This window comes from Dendropsophus ebraccatus, chromosome 4 (genome assembly GCF_027789765.1).
Source record: "Dendropsophus ebraccatus isolate aDenEbr1 chromosome 4, aDenEbr1.pat, whole genome shotgun sequence".
NCBI lineage: Eukaryota > Metazoa > Chordata > Amphibia > Anura > Hylidae > Dendropsophus > Dendropsophus ebraccatus.
Genome location: NC_091457.1, coordinates 52875648 through 52893050, shown reverse-complemented (window position 1 = coordinate 52893050; position 17403 = coordinate 52875648). Strand labels below are relative to the sequence as shown.

Sequence of the window (17403 nt, the reverse complement as noted above, 5' to 3'; positions counted from 1 at the left end):
CGTTTATCGTTAACGATTATGCGAACGATAATTGTCCCGTGGAATAAGTCCCTTAGTTTCAGCAGCCGTACAGCCACAGATTACCCCTCTAAATAAGAGAATAAACAATAATGCTGAAATGATTGCAGCAAAGCTAAATCCTGGGCTACAAGACAGCATCAGTCCTCCACAGCTGCAATATCCCCCGGAACCTCGCGGTGGCGCTGTGGAAAAAGGTCACTCCGCTGACGAGCGTTGCACAGCGGTTTTTTTCTCCTGCTCCGGTCGCCATTTTGCTGTCTTGTAAGGGAGGTCGGGCTCTGAGGGAAGGACGGAGCCCGGTGTGCTCGGTAGTGTAAGGGACGTGCACGCATACGGTGTTCGGCGGAGAAATGATGTCAAGCGGGGAAGGCCCTTCCGAGCAAGTGAGTGAAGGTGGCGGCAGGGGGCGGTGAGCTAGGTGGCGGTGTGAGGCCTCAGGGCTGCGGCCGGTCGGTGTGTTGTGGTAATTGTAAGCTCATAGGGGTTAGGCTAGGCAGGGACACGGTCGTGTCTGTGCGCGCCGCTCTGCCCGGCTGCTAGGGCGCCTCAGTTGGATAGGTTATTGCTGTATACTATATATCCCTTTATAGTCTGTGAGTAAGGAAACGCCTTTACGGTTCCTATAGAAACGAACTGCTGTCGTTCCTGGACAAGCTGGGTCCGGCCACCCCGGGGTAGATACTACAGTGTATAGGCTGCTACTGCTAGGAGGCCTGCGGTCACGTGAGGAGAGACACGTGACCGGCTGCTGGCCATGGCCTCCAGTCTCTGGTGGGCTGTGAGGGCCTTTGTGCCACATAAGTGGGGCCCAGCAGCCTACAGTTAAAGGGGCACTTTCAATAATAAGGCCTTATTGCCTAGGTGACAGCAAGCATCTGCTCAGTGGGGATCACCCCCCCCTCCCCCCAGGTGGAGTAGATGGTATAGCAGCATGCACACTGCTAATGTATTCAGCTTAGACTGCAGCACAGAATTGGCCACTGTATTCCATTATGTTTAACAACCCTACAGACTAGTGATAAGCGAATACTGTTCGATCGAATAGTGAAATATTCGATATTCGTACGAATATCCCACGAATATTCGATAAGCGTTCAATTCCCCCAGCTTCTGGTTTTACCCTCCAAATGGTCAAATAGATGTTTTTCACTAATCGAATACTTGTTCCCATAGACTTTAATGGGATCGAATATTCGCAGGATGTTCGTACGAATATCGAATATTCGAATCTCTCACTATTCACTCATCACTACTACAGACTTAAAGTCCAGTGAAAATTTTTAATTAAAGTATTATATTGCCCCCCAAAAGTTATACAGATCCCCAACATACACAGATTACGGGAAATGCACATAAAGTGCTTTTCCCTCCACTTACTACTGTATCAAGGCTTCACTTCCTGGATAACATGGTGATGTCACGACCCGACTCCCAGAGCTGTGCGGGCTGTGGCTGCTGGAGAGGATGATGGCAGAGGGATGCTCAGTGTCCCTCCAGTGCCCTGTGACCCTCAATGTCCCCCTGCCATCATCCTCTCCAGCAGCCACAGCCCCCACAGCTCTGAGAGTCGGGTCGTGACATCACCATGTTATCCAGGAAGTGAAGCCTTGATGCAGTAGTAAGTGCAGGGAAAAAAACACTTTGTGGATTTGTATAACTTTTGAGGGGCAATACAATTATTTAATACAGTTTAAATACATTTTGCCGGAGTTCTTTAAACACTTGTGGTGCCCGGCATCATAATGACACATGGTTCCATTAGGTTTGTAAATCCATTTGTTTTCACATCATCTGTGCACGGACCGTATTCTTGAAATGTATAAAGGGGCCCAAAGAATTTATTTTTGTAACATTGCACCTTGTATATCCTTGTAATGGTTGCCCTCACTCTGTCCTCTTTTGGGCACATCTTGTACTCTGGTGTGTCCTGTCTAGTATATATAAGTTGTGGATTACTACGTTATGCCAGGACTAAGGCGTGTCTCCAAAAAGCAGTAAATTCTGCACATTTTCTTTATTGGGTGTTAAAGGGTCCTAGGTTAGGGTCCTATTAGACTAAGCAGTTTTCTGTTTTCTCTGATTAATGCAAAACGATTAAAAACGAGCGCTTTTGCGAACAACCTAAAATCATTCCCCATAATACACGGAGCGATAGTCGTTAGTTAAGATTGCAAGTGCAGGTATACTTATGATCGTTCATACACTCTAGTATACAAACCATCGTAATAACAAAAGATGTGTACATACACCGAAAGATTTTTGAACAATTAGCTATGATTTTATGGTCAGCTCAAAATATGTGATCAACAACACACGAATTTTTGTCAATGGTGTGATCTTTGCCTACATACACACAGAAAGATTTTTTACTTAAATTCAAACAATATAATGGTTTATTGCACAATTTTTCCATGTAGTAAGGCCCTTAGGATAAGTTAAAGGCATTGCATAGCCCATTAGACAATTTGAAAATTTTTTTCCTGCCTATTTCGTTATAAAAATATATATATATTTATATATAATGTTCTTACCTGTTTAAGGCCCCGTTCACACTACAGAATCTGCGCAGAATCCTGCCTTCAATGTGTTTGAATAGGCGGTCTTGTGTACCTCCGCTCCCTGCACTTCGCTTAAAGAATTGACATAAGCGGAGAGGGTCAGAGAACTGTGGAGCCCTCCCATTCACACACATTGAAGGCAGGATTTGGCGCAGATTCTGTAGTGTGAATGTGGCCTTATACTCGAGCTGAATTTGTTCATGGAGTAACAGCAATGATATAACTGTATAGTCACATCTGTGCTGCAGCTGGTCATTGGGCTTGGTGATCTACCAATGGAGCTACTGATTGGCTGCAGAGATGATGTGGCATTTTGGGTATGTCATTGCAGCAGTAGTAAATGAAGCTGGCGGTGTGGCACCTTTTATTATAGTAGGACAATAATTGAAAGAAACCCCTTTTGTTCTCTAGGGTAAATTCAATGCTGGTCTATCCACTGGATAAGCCATTCACAGCAGGCTGTTGGGGTGATTACAACTGGCATCCTGGATGATCAGCGGTTTAGGGGAGCCTTTGTACCCATATGTATGTTATGCAGGAAACAAAACATCTCTTAGCCATAACTTGTGTAGTGGTGTCACAGAATTACGGTAAATTAAATGGAAGCAGTGCTGCAGTAACCTAGCACATTGTACAGAACCAAGGCTTCCAGATCTCAGCACCCTGCTGACCAGTCAATGAAATTATAGCCTATCCTGTGGTTAGGCCATTGATTGATTTTTCCCTTTAAAATCCTATAAAGGCGCCTCTGATGTATATTATGAGCTATTTTCTTGATCTATTGAAATAAAAGGACAATCATAAAGTGCTTTCTCCAGAGATCACATGACTTTACAGTTACCATTAGCTTGTTTCTGCTTCAGATGCAGGATGCGAATTAAAAGCCCGCACAGGTAGCTACTGTATAATCAGGAGTGTAATATTCACTGCTGCCTGGAGATACAGCATCATGTTTAGTTTTTAACATGTGATTTAACCTGCCTGCCCAGATTTGTGGTGTTTGTGTATGGCAGGCCGCCGGCCCCCAGTGTGAAGAAGGCCTCTCCCTTGTGTGACGCGGCTCTATTGATTCTAATGGAGCCACATCTCAGAGGAAAGGGGTAATTGTCACGCTAGGGGCCAGCGGGCCTGCCCCCAGTGCTCCAGGGTGGGACAGTGCTCCCAAAAAGACATGCGCCATGCTCGGGAACCAGGCTTAGGTTCAAAAAAAGGACTGCGCCACTGTCATTAAGTTATGGTATAAAACGAGAAGCTATGTACCTAATGGTACATTCACCTAAAGGGAATATATCACTACTCTATGGGCTTTTTACATTAACAGGCCTCCGTGGTCCCTTTTTTTTTTCTTTTTTTGAATCCCTGCAACCTCTGGGAATGAAGCGCTAAAGGTGGGCCCGCCGGCACCCAGTGTGATGATCTCCGATCCCCTCTGTGGAGCCACGTCACAGACAGGAGGGGAGATAACAGTGAGGATCGGCGGGACCCTCCCCAGTGCTTCATGCCTGACCGGGGCTTTGCGCGGGAATCTGGCGGTGGTTTAAAAAAAGGACCGTGTCACCAGCATCCTTGTGCCCGCACCGACCTGTTAATGCAAAAAGCCTATGCTATGTTTAATAATCATATGAACATTAGATGTGCTGATTGCTGAAAGAACTTTTACTTGATGTATTCTGGTATACCTACTGTCACCTTTACAGATGGGATTGGGCACAAGAACTTCAGTAGACCCTTTTTTTAGTAATTACCCATAGTTTTGCTTATAAGTGGCTATGTTACCATTGGTGATGCGCACAGAATTCTTTATGGCTATTGATTTATGAAAAGTTGTTGGTAAGGGTTAGGTGGACTTTTCCTTGGGGCCCATCTTCATTGTTGTCTGTAAGTTTTCTCCTTGACAGCCACATAATCACAGTTGTCTACTAAAAGAACTTAACTTATGTAAGTGTGGGTACTATCAACAATTATAGGTGATGCCACAAGTGATTAGACTTTTATACGTAATCTTTTTATGCTTTCAAGCTGATCTGTCATCCGAGTACTCTGCCCTATAAAAGAGCAGTATAGGTAAAAAGGGCAGGCAAAAATATTGTGCCATTAGGCTAATGGGACTGATCAGCAGTCTGTAATACCACCTAGCCTGTTCGATAACTGAGCTGTGTTTTTGAAAAATGTTTTAAAAAGCTTTGGGTGCCAGTCTACTAAATTTTGACGGGTTATCCGGGATTAGAAAACAGAACACAGCTACTTTCTTGCAAAAACGGCACCACCCCTGTGTGTGGCATTACAGTTCTCCATTTACTTTCATAGAACTGAGCTGCAAAACCACACCCAAACTGAGGACGAGTGGTACTATTTCTGCAAGGAAGTTACCATGTCTTCGTAAGCCTGGATTTAGTTAAAAAAAATAAAAATACGGCACCACTGTTCTCCACAGTTTGGTTTTGCAGCTGTTGAAGTGAATGGTGCTGGATTGTAATACTGAAAACTAGCTGAGGACAGGAGTGGTACTGTTTGAAAGAAAGTTGTTGTTTTTTTTTGTCCTAATAAACACCTTTAGGTTAATCAGCACATTTTTCATGGGTCAGTCATCATGTAGGCCAGGGGTACTCAACAACTTTTAGTGAAGGTCCACTTAACGGGGTCTGTTGTCAGGTGAAGGTCTGAGCTGAACATCAGTAGTAAGGCTACAAACCCACTTGCCGGATCTGCAGCGAGTCCCTTCGCTGCGAATTTGCAGCGAGACTCGCTGCAGATCCCGGCCCTATACTTTCAATGGCAGACAAGTTTGTCCGCAGCCCGCCCTGTTAACCCCCCGGCCACCGGAGCTGATACTTTGCCTGATCCCGGCTCCGGGTTGCTTCGGCGGTTCCTGGTGTCTTCAGCAAGCCGGAGCGGGGACCAGGTGAAGTGTTTTCTCCAGCCGCCGCCCGCAGCCCATTTAACACCTCCCGCAGCCCCGGCCGCCTGATCGCCCCCCTGCAGCCCCGATTGCCTACATCGATTGATCGATGTACATCCCTGCTGCGTGTTTGTCTGCCATTGAAAGTATAGGGCCGGGATCTGCAGCGAGTCTCGCTGCAAATACACATCGAGGGGACTCGCTGCAGATCCAGCAAGTGGGTTTGTAGCCTAATGGTGCGTTCACACCTACAGGATCTGCAGCTGATTTTCTGCAGCAGATTTCATTTAAATAACTGAACACAGCATCAAATCTGCTGCAGATCCTGTAGGTGTGAACGCACCCTAAACGTGTTTTTGTTTTCACAAACTTTGTTGAACTATTTACATACAGAATTGATGCTTATTAGTGGCAAAACTGGCATTTTTTCTCACCAGCCCTTTGAAATTAGGTACTAAGGGGGTGACTCCTCCAGTAGTATATAGCCCCCCTGTGTGCTCTCCCCCAGTATACACACTAATCTCCCCCATAATACACATTAACTTTTAGCCATTTATTTTTCACAGTTTTTATTTGTTCCGCCCTCCTTCTGTCTTCAGTGCATCAAACTGTTAAATGTTGTTAGTCTTTCTTTCATATTTTGTATTGAACTATATTGGTTAACCTCTTAAGGACATAGGACGTATGCGTACGTCATATGTCCTCACTTGCACTTCAAAGCGGGGCCGCGATCCCGGGTGCCGCGAGTAGCCCGGGACCGCTGCTATTAGCGGGCACGGTCTGATCGCCGTGCCCGCTAATTAGCTAATCGGAGGCAGCTGTCAAAGTTGACAGCTGCCTCCGATTACCGGAGGCAACGTTTCCCTGTGGTCTAGTGGGGGAGATCGCTCCTCCGGGACCTTGTCCCGGAGGAGCGATCTCCGTTACTGATGCCGGCCGGGGACGCGTCCAAGATGGCGCCGCATATCTATGCTGCAGAGATCCAATGAGAGATCCAAGTGTATATACTAGAAGTCCCCCAGGGGGGCTTCTAGTATATGTGTAAAAAAAAAAAAAAAAAAAAGTGTTGTTAATAGTAAAAAGCCCCCTCCCCTAATAAAAGTCTGAATCACCCCCCTTTTCCCAGGTTTTAAATAAAAGTAAACAAATAAATAAATAAACATGTTTGCTATCGCCGCGTGCGTAATCGCCCGAACTATTAATTAATCACATTCCTGATCTCGTACGGTAAACGGCGTCAGCGCAAAAAAATCCCAAAGTGCAAAATTGCGCATTTTTGGTCGCATCAAATCCAGAAAAAATGTAATATAAAGCGATCAAAAAGTCGTATATGCGCAATCAAGGTACCGATAGAAAGATCACATCATGGCGCAAAAAATGACACCTCGCACAGCCCCATAGAACAAAGGATAAAAGCGCTATAAGCCTGGGAATGGAGCGATTTTAAGGAACGTATATTGGTTAACAACGGTTTGAATTTTTTACAGGCCATCAGATACAATATAAGTTATACATGTTATATATCGTTTTAATCGTAACGACTTGAGGAACATGCATAACAAGTCAGTTTTACCCCAGGGCGAATGGCGAATGCGTTTTTTTTTTCAATTTCACCACACTTTGAATTTTTTTCTGGTTTCGCAGTGTACTTTATGCAAAAATTCAGCCTGTAATTGCAAAGTACAATTAGTGACGCAAAAAATAAGGGGTCATGTGGGTTTCTAGGTGGAAAAATGCAAGTGCTATGACCTTTTAAACACAAGGAGGAAAAACCGAAAACGTAAAAACGAAAATGGGCCATGTCCTTAAAGGGTTAAAGGTGTACTCCGGAGACTGACTTTTTTTTTTGGTTTAATAAAGTTTATATTACTTTGTAATAAGTGTAGATTTTTTTTTTTATTTGGAAACATTCTTCCGGTGTACGGTAGCAGTAAGGGACGACTCTCTTCTGCCACTATACTATACACTAGACTATAATCCCTGCAATTCCTGATCCCCATGCTTTGTTCAGCGCTATGCAGAGCAGAATTTGTTACTTCATGTACTGTATAGAGGGGCTGCCCAACACTATGGCAGTGTCTGGCAGCTTCTGCAGAGGGATCGGTGATTGCTTGAACTGACTGGACCACCAGGCCCAGGCTGAAGCACTGGAGGCGGGCCGACCCACCCCCAGTGGGAAGAAACCCCAGCCCCTCCATGACGTAACTCCATTAGAATCAATGGAACCCTATCATAGAGGGGCTAGGGTTTCCTCCCACTAAGGGTCGGTTGGCCTGACTTCAGTGCTTCAGCCTGAGCCTGGTGGTACAGTCACTTTAAAGCGACTCTACCCACAAACTGACCTCCCCAAACCACTTGTACCTTTGGATAGCTGCTTTTAATCCAATATCTGTCCTGGGGTCTGTTAGGCAGGTGATGCAGTTATTGTCCTAAAAAACAACTTTTAAACTTGCAGCCCATGCCAAACGGGAGTATCTGTGCCCTAACTTTGCACCACCCCTTCTCCCCACCCTCTTTATCATTAGGCATGCCCTGAAACATTTTCTCCATGCTGAACATTGCACAGGTCCTTAATGATCCAGCCCATGTGCCTGGCTGAAACAGGTGGGGAATAGGAGGCAATCTGCCTGGAGCATTCCTAATGATGAGGAGGGGTGGTGCAAAGTTAGGGCACAGATACTCGGGCTGCAAATTTAAAAGTTGTTTTTTAGGAAAATAACTGCATCACCTGCCGAACGGACCAGAGGACAGATCTTGGATTAAAAGCAGCTATCCGAAGGTACAAGTGGTTTGGGGGGGTCAGAGGGGCCATGTTCCCCTTACTGCTGCCAGGCATGAAAAGTATGTTTGCAAATAAATTCTACTGGTTAATGGAAACCTTGAGGAGAAAGTCTCTGTTTCCTGCTTTGTATATGTAAATAAAAAGGTACATTTTTACTATAATGTTAAAAGGGTTGTCCTTTTAATACTGACCTTGCTCCCGGCACCTCTACTTCTGTGTTGGTGCTGTCCCAATTTGCCAAGGTGACATAAGTAAAGTTAGTAACTTAAATTTTTAAGCACCAGACAACCCCTTTAATTTACCTATCAGTATTATCACAGCAGAATTAATTTGCCAGCTCTGATGTTTATCGCATATTCTGTGACCTGCACCTGTTGTAGCCCTCCTTTTGGTTAAATGGTTATCCAGCGCTACAAAAACATGGCCACTATCTTTCAGAGACAACTTTACTCTTGTCTCCAGGTCAGGTGCAGTTTGCAATTAAGCTCCATTCACTTCAATTGAACTGAGCAGCAAAACCCTGCCCAATCTGGAGACGAGTGGGGCTGTCTCTGGAAGAAAGTGGCCATGTTTTTGTAGCGCTGCATAACCAACTCCTTTAAAGGGGTTATCCAGCGTTACAAAAACATGGCCACTTTTCCCCCTCTCTTGTCTCCAGTTCAGGTGTGATTTGCAATTAAAGGGGTAGTCCACCCAAAAAATTTTTTTTTCAAATCAACTGCTGCCATGAAAAGACAGAGATTTGTAATTTACTTCTATTAAAAAATCTCAAGCCTTCCAGTACTTATCAGCTGCTGTATGCCCAACAGGAAGTTGTATTATTTCCAGTCTGGAGAGCAGGAGGGGTTTTCTATGGGGATTTGCTCCTGCTTTGGACAGTTCCTGACATGGACAGAGGAGGCAACAGAGAGCACTGGGTCAGACAGGAAAGAAAACACTACTTCCTGCTGGACATACAGCAGCTAATAAGTACTGGAAGACTTAAGATTTTTTAATAGAAGTGAATTACAAATCTCTGGCACTTTATGGCACCAGTTGATTTGAAAGAAAAATTTTTTGGGTGGACTACCCCTTTAAGCTCGATTTATTTTAATGGAACTGAGTTTGAACCCCATCCAATCTGGAGACAAGAGAGGGGAAAAAGTGGCCATGTTTTTGTAGTGCTGGATAACCCCTTTAAGCTCATTTTATTGTGATGTTGAGGAGCATTTGCTTGGTAGAAATTTCTCCTGGGGTATGCAAAGGATCTCTGATGCCTACTGATAAAACTTGACTTGCATAAATATCTGTAGTAGAAATAATCCTAGTTTGTATATGTTTGCATATATTTGGTAGTTGCTGTGCTTGTTTATACTATTCACTGTAGGTTTGTCCTCTTGAAGTCAGCGGAACTGAGCTTTAATACCATACACACAATACTAATAGAAAAAGCTGTGCTAGTTAACAATGAAATGAGCTATGGCCTACAGTGGAGCACAACAGCTCCCTTAAACCGCTGATACCAGCAGGGGTTCAGGGTGTGGATCCTAAGAACTGTATTGTATGGTCTAAAATGAGAGCCAGTCTCTGTGTTCTGCATTGGTTTGCAGGCTTGACATTAAAGTGTCACTGTCGTGAATTTTTTTTTTGCAGAAATCAATAGTCCAGGCGATTTTAAGAAACTTTGTAATTGGGTTTATTATCCGAAAAATGCATTTTTATCATGAAAAAGCAGTTTGAAGCTCTCCCCCCCCCCCCTGTCTTCATTGTTCTCCTATGGAGAGAGCTAAAGAAAAGACCAAAACAGGACAACAAAGAGTTAATCTACAAATCCCTCACGGGATATCTCCTGTGACAGTCACCAGTGACCTGTCTGAGCTCTGATTACAGCTGTCACCCAGCTCTGTGCCTGTAATCCTCTGTTATCTGCTTTCTGCTGCCGGCTAACTCCCTCCTTCCTCCTCCCCCCTCCCCTCTCCCTAGAGCAGACAGGGTACGACTCCTGCAACAAGTCACAATTTTCAGATTTTTCAGAGTGGATGAAAAAGAGGAAGGAGGGGGGGACCTGGGAAAAGGCTTTTTACATGCAGATAATGGCAGATTTGGCTAATAAACCCAATTACAAAGTTTCTTAAAATCGCCTGGACTAAGGGCGTAACTGTACGCCCTGGGTGTTTCTCCCGCTATGAAGCGTGCTCCGGAGCGGAGCGCGCTTCATAGCAGGTGGGGGCCGGCTGCAATCAGCAGCCGGGACCTCACCGGTAATGACACGCTGCAGCGATCGCGCTGCCGCGTGTCATTAACTCCTTAAACGCCGCGACCGCGGCGTTTAAGTGTAAGTGACAGGGGGAGTCCCCTGTCACTTACCGATCGGGACCCCCGCAGTGTGATCGGCGATCTGCTACACTGAGCCTGCACAGGCAGGCTCAATGAGCAGATCGCCGATAACACTGATCAATGCTGTGCCTATGGCATAGCAATCATCAGTGTAGAAATCAAACTAATGTATGTAAAAGTCCCCCAAAGGGACTTCAAATGTGTAAAAAAAGAAAAGTTAAAAACACTATTACACTACCCCAAAACCCCTCCCCCAATAAAAGTTGAAATCTCCCCCCTTTCCCATTATATAAATAAAACATATAAAAATAAATAAACAAATAAACATATAATATACCGTAGCGTGCGTAATTGTCCGATCTATTAAAATATAACAAGCGTCATTGCAAACGGTAAACGGCGTACACGAAAAGAGGGAAAAAAGTGTGCGGATTACCGATTTTATGTTACATTATATATAAAAAAAAATTAATAATAAGTGATCAAAACGTCCGATCTTCACAAATATGGTATTAATAAAAACTAGAGATCATGGCGGAAAAAATGACACCCCATACAGCCCCGTAGGTGAGAAAATAAAACCGTTATAAGCGTCACAATAGGCCCATTTTATTAATATTTAATTGCCAAAAAAAAGGATTTCATAAAAAAAAAATTATATAACATTAGAGAATCTGTGTAACCTGCATATGGTTGTGTTCGGACTGACCTATAGAGTAATTGTATAATGTCGCTTTTACCATATAGTGCATTACGTAGACACAGGAACCCCCCAAACGTTACCATATTGCATTCTTTTTTACGATTTCACCAATTTATATCTTCATAAAATATTTGGAATTCCATCATACATGTTATGGTAAAATGAAAGACGCCATTACAAAGTACAACTATTCCTGTAAAAAACAAGCACTTACATGGCCTGTAGATAGAAAACTGAGAGTGCTAGAGCTCTTAGAAGGGGAGGAGGGAAAAACGAAAACACTAAGATAAAAATTTGCGCGGTCCACTGGGTCATTTTAGGCCTGGTCCTCAAAGGGTTAAGTACTTATCAGCTGCTGTTGATTTAAAAGAAAAATAATTTGAAAGAGAAATTTTGTGACCAAAGTACCCCTTTTAAGACCCTATAATAGAGTCAGCGATCAGCCAGTTACCAAGATTAACGCTTGCTAGTCGATTAATCACTTGTTTTTTTACCTGAGAAATCTGCTGTTCTTGCAGCCCTAGTTTACCAATTATCGAGCCATCTGATGGGCTCCGGATATAATACAGCTTTAGTATAGATTCTTTTACACAGAAAGATTCTGACAGATTATCTGCCAAAGATTTGAAGCCAAAGCCAGGACTGGATTTGAAAAGAGAAATCTCAGGCTTTCATGTATGACCTGATCTCTGTTTATAGTCTGTTCCTGGTTTTGGCTTCAAATCTTTGGCAGATAATCTTTCTGTGTAAAAGGGCCCTAAGTTTCATTGAAGTGAATGGAGCTTAATTGCAAACCACACCTGAACTAGAGAAAACAGTTTTGTTGGCTGTGGAAGATAGTGGCCATGTTTTTGTAGTGCTCGATAACCCCTTTAGGGTATATTCACACGGACGGGAATCTCGCTGCGAGCCCGGCAGGTCCTGGCAGTTCCCATACACTACATACTTGCTGCGGTCTAAACGACCGCAACGAGTATGTAATTATACCGCCCTTAACCCCTTCTGCTCCCCCGCTGTAAGCATACTTTACCTGTCCTTGCTGCACGGGTCCGGCGTCCTGCTCTCCTGTCCGGCCAATCAGTGTGTTGCCCAGCCGCAGCCACTGATTGGCCGGGCGGGAGAGCAGGACGCCGGACGCGTGCAGCAAGGACAGGTAAAGTATGCTTACAGCGGGGGAGCAGAAGGGGTTAAGGGCGGTATAATTACATACTCGCTGCGGTCGTTTAGACTGCAGCAAGTATGTAGTGTATGGGAACTGCCAGGACCTGCCGGGCTCGCAGCGAGAATCTCGCTGCGAGCCCGTCCGTGTGAATATACCCTTATGGTGAGTTCACACCTACAGGATCTGCAGCTGATTTTCTGCAGCAGAATTCATTTAAATAACTGAACACAGCATCAAATCCTGTAGGTGTGAACGCACCCTTAATATATCTTTTTTGTTAATGATGAATATTTTAAGCCCTAAAAAGTGTATAATTTTTCTTTTCTTTTTTTTTTTTTCCTTTTCTTTTTCCTTTTTTTTCTTGTTTGCTTTATAAAGGCTGCCGAATATGTACCAGAGAAGGTGAAGAAAGCGGAGAAGAAGTTGGAAGACAACCCATATGATCTCGACGCTTGGAGCATTCTCATTCGCGAGGCACAGGTTTAGTGACATAGGATTACATTACGTTCTCTCTCAGGCCCTAATATTGGTCTTATGCATATCATATTTTCTCTATACATTCGTAATGTTGTAAATGCTGTTTATTCAAATTCTAGAATCAGCCTATAGACAAAGCACGGAAGACATATGAACGGCTTGTGGCCCAGTTCCCAAGTTCTGGCAGATTCTGGAAACTTTACATTGAAGCAGAGGTTAATATTTTAACATTTTTCTTTTTCTTTTATGGGTATTTCTTAAGTATTACACATGGCAGATTACATCAAAGGTGGGGACAACTTAGTGAGGGCTACTATTTTAGAATTAGAGATATATATTTTATTTAACCTTGTAAACTAGGGGTAAATGATAACTGAGCTTTCTAAAGTGTTACTGCACTGATGATTGTTGCACAGTGATACTGCAACAACATTAAAACATTTTAATGGTATGGAGTGCTTTAGACTTTTATTTATTTGTCGTGTCAATTTATTGCCTCCTGTGTCATTTATTTAGATCTTACCTCATGTTCTATCCAGTGACAATGGCAAAATAATTTGAATGGTATTTGCAAATCCTTAGCCTTACAATTATAATAAAATGTAACTTTAATGTTTCCTGTGGGTGATCTAGCATGTACTATACATTCATTTTAATGTGATCAAATATATTGCATGATATGTCATAATAACCCAGTATTCTTTTTGCAGCATTCAGTAAGACAACTGTGCATTTGTTAATATCACTTGCCAAGTTAATTTTTGCATATCAAAACACATTTGCAAATGACATGTTGGGTACCATACAGTTAATAACCAAACAAGATGTCAACCATTAAAATCTATTTACATTTTGGTTGCCACTGTAGTGCCTCATTATATTCAGTCCTTCATTGCAGGCTGTATTAATATGTTAGAATCCGTGAATGTTTCTCCTAAATATTTAGATACATACATAAAAGCGATGATCATTCATACTTTCATGTTACAGAGTTTAGTAAGGTTGAAAAAAAGACAAGAGTCCATAAAGTTCAACCTATACCTATATGTTGGGTCTGTATTCATGGTCATACTGAAGTAAATTATAGTTCTAACGTTTCTATTCTTTATAGACTCTCTTTTGTCTCATAGTTACATATTTAGTACGGTTGAAAAAAGGCACATGTCCATCAGTTTCAACAAAGGAGGAAATGGATGAAGGGAATCCCAGCTCCCCTCCCTTAAAGGAGAAGTCTGGCGAATATTTTTATTAAAAGTATTATTAAAGTTATACAAATCCCTAATATACACTTATTACGGGAAATGCTTATAAAGTGCTTTTTTTCCATGCACTTACTACTGCATCAAGGCTGCACTTCCTGGATAAAATGGTGATGCCACGACCCGACTCCCAGAGCTGTGCAGGCTGTGGCTGCTGAAGAGGATGTTGGCAGAGGGATGCTCAGTGTCCTCCAGTGCCCTGTGTCCCTCAGTGTCCCCCTACCATCATCCTCTCCAGCAGCCACAGCCTGCACAGCTCTAGGAGTTGGGTCGTGACATCACCATTTTATCCAGGAAGTGACATCACCATTTTATCCAGGAAGTGAAGCCTTGATGCAGTAGTAAGTGCAGGGAAAAAAGCACTTTATGTGCATTTCCTGTAATGTATATTGGGGATTTGTATAACTTTTGTGGGGCAACACAATACTTTAATAAAAATTTTCGCCGGCCTTCTTCTTTAAAACAAAAGTAATCAGTAAATGAGGTAAAAGATTTGGTTTCTGAATCTGTTATCTTCCTACTCACTTGCATTCCTGTTTGCAGACATACAGTAGGGGAATGCAAGTGCTAGGACACATAAAAATGAAGGATGTGAAATCTGTGTGCTACCCTTTTACTTGATTACTGTAGGTGGTGGTGGGGGTCTTGTTTTTCTTTCTTTAAAGACTTTCTTTAGTGCAAGTTTCCACTGAGAGAATGCAAGCTTATGTACTGTCTGTTTGTGACTGATAAGTTTGCTTTACACTCAGTAAATATTTTATATACCCGTGTCATACTTCTACAAAAGTAATTGTAGTCCTCAGTTATAATTCCATTAAACTATTGGGGTATTCTAACAAAAAGGGTTTTGCTCATGGCAGTTAATGGCGTACCTATACATTTCAGATCCTCTGATTATGTACGTGTGTGCTTCTGGCTTTTCAGCCAACAAGACCTCATGGGGAATAGCCATATCCATTGGTTTATTCAGATTAATAATCTCAGTACTTTATGATATATTAGCTGCATAAACAATAATAAGCCTCCAATGGTTTGTTGGTGTAATTTTTGTAAAGCGATTAGGAAGGCGTGTGGATGCGTTACATGAATGTGTCCCACTCTTTGGCCTCTTACATGCTAGAGCAGATAGTTATTGCACAAGTTGCTCTCCAAAGTATTTATCCTGATGATGCCTTACACAGACAAAACATTTTCAGTATGTGTACTGTAAAACATTGTTTGTACTTCTGGAGGCGTTAGGCCCTGGTAGAAGGGGTATGTCTTCAACATAGGGACTTCGCCTAAACACACACACACACCTGTGTGCCAAAATTTGGCACGCGAGTCTGGTTTAAAGTAAACCAACTAATAGTTGGGCTTAATTTGAGCTTGCCAGATACGCTTTGATAAATCTATTGCATTTTAAGAATTCTCAAAGCTTGTGCAGATTTTCTGGCAAACCCTTGCTAAATTTGCACAGAATTTTTGGACTACTTTTACACCAGTGACAATGACTATAGAAATAGAAGAATTGGGAGTTATCAGGCAGTCTTATAGTAAGGTTCTCTTTTTTTTTCCCAAAGCAAACAGTCACAGCTAAGCTTTCATTTCTCATATTGCTCTGGTAAGATTAAAACTGAGCTGTGAATGGTTGATATGGGCAACAAATTGAATTTTGCTATGAGGATGCTTGATAATGCTTCCCCAGTATCTATTAGTAGATGCCAATATAGCGCTGCTAATGGACTGTAAACAGTCAATGTCAAAGAGAGATCTTATTCCAAATGAATGTATAAATTGAATACATTACTATGCTAGAGATGTACACTGAATGTGTTTTGCTTTTTTAAAACTTTGCTTGTCAAGTTTTTAAGCAATTTTGACAGCTATTCATACTACAACTAAATGTTTTCGTATTGTGATTCCTTGTCTTTGTATTTAGTTGCTGTCTTCTATCTCCAATTGAATAAAATCTTGTCTTGCATATTAAAGTGTTAACTCTGACAACACTTATTTCTGCTGGTGAATTGTTATAAAAAATATAAATATAAATAAACACATCCTGCTGCCTTTAGTCTACCTTTACTGTAGCATTAGCTGAATAGTTTTATTTCATAAGTCTTGAACATTCAAGTATGAAAGGGAAAAGAACCACTTAACCTGCTGTTATGTCCTTAGGGTATAAACCCACACACCGTATATGCAGCGTATTTACTGCTGCGATACGCAGCAAACTCGCAGCAGATTAGATCTAAATAACTGAACACAGCATCAAATCTGTACCAACAAATCTGCTGCGTATTTGTTGCATATCTGCTGCATATACGGTGTGTGGGTTTATACCCTTATAGTGCATGGGGGGCTGAGGATGAGGGTAAGTTTCTTACATTGATCCACAGCACCGTTTTGGTGAACTTTGTAGTATAATGCATATGCTAATGAGGTTTTTGGTGGACTGGGGGTGGGACTACCACCCCATCTTATGAATATTAGGGTGCTCTGCAGTGACATCACTCCAGCACACAGAGTGCCAGATGGATATTCATTAGAAGGAGCTGTGCACTGAGGGCGGTAGTCCTGGCCCCAAGTGCACCAAACAACCTAATTAGCATATGGGTTAAATTACAAAGCTCAGGAATACAGTGCCGAGGATCAAGGTAAGAAACTTAGTGCCTTATGCTTCTACTACTTTAAAGTGGTTTTGGTAATTTCAGTAGTCTTTGCTGTTGGGTGTAATAAGTACAGCCACAGAGTCTTTTTAGAAGAACATGGGCTGTAAATGAAGCTGTATTACAGGATTTAGTGACTTTAACCATGGTCATAGTTTGGTGCACTCAGTAAGTCAGTTTGTAAATTGTTGTCTTGGTTGAAGAAGTGCTGTTATGTAAAGGAGATACAACTACTGCTTGGCCACAAAGCGGTAGACCACACAAGCTCCAAGAAGACATCTGCATAGTGAGGAGATGTAATAGCAGTCATCAGATTCATTGATTCCAAATTACAAATGACATCAACACAAGGAAATTTTATGAAATTTATTTATATAGCCAAAAAGTACCTTACTTGAAACCAGTCTGCATTCCGAATTCCATATTTTAGTTGCATGAAGCATGCTGCCTTTGGATCCTGGAATAGGTAATGCAACACAGTCTTACTGCTTAGTGGATATTAAATGGTTCCCAGTATGTATTACCCAAGTGAACAGTTTAGTTGCAGACAATGATGCACTGGGGACTGATAGGTTAGG

At 42.4% G+C, this 17403-nt stretch overlaps 1 protein-coding gene across 1 annotated transcript in view; it reads left to right on the top strand.

Annotated features, from left to right (window-relative positions):
- Window positions 1-246: 246 nt before the first annotated feature.
- CSTF3 (cleavage stimulation factor subunit 3) overlaps window positions 247-17403 on the top strand; it is a 62185-nt gene continuing 45028 nt past the window's right edge. Inside the window, exons 1-3 of the mRNA XM_069965790.1 lie at window positions 247-404; window positions 12820-12921; window positions 13038-13133. Coding sequence (XP_069821891.1) covers window positions 372-404; window positions 12820-12921; window positions 13038-13133 — 231 coding nt within the window. The 5' untranslated portion in view covers window positions 247-371. The remainder of the gene's footprint in view (window positions 405-12819; window positions 12922-13037; window positions 13134-17403) is intronic.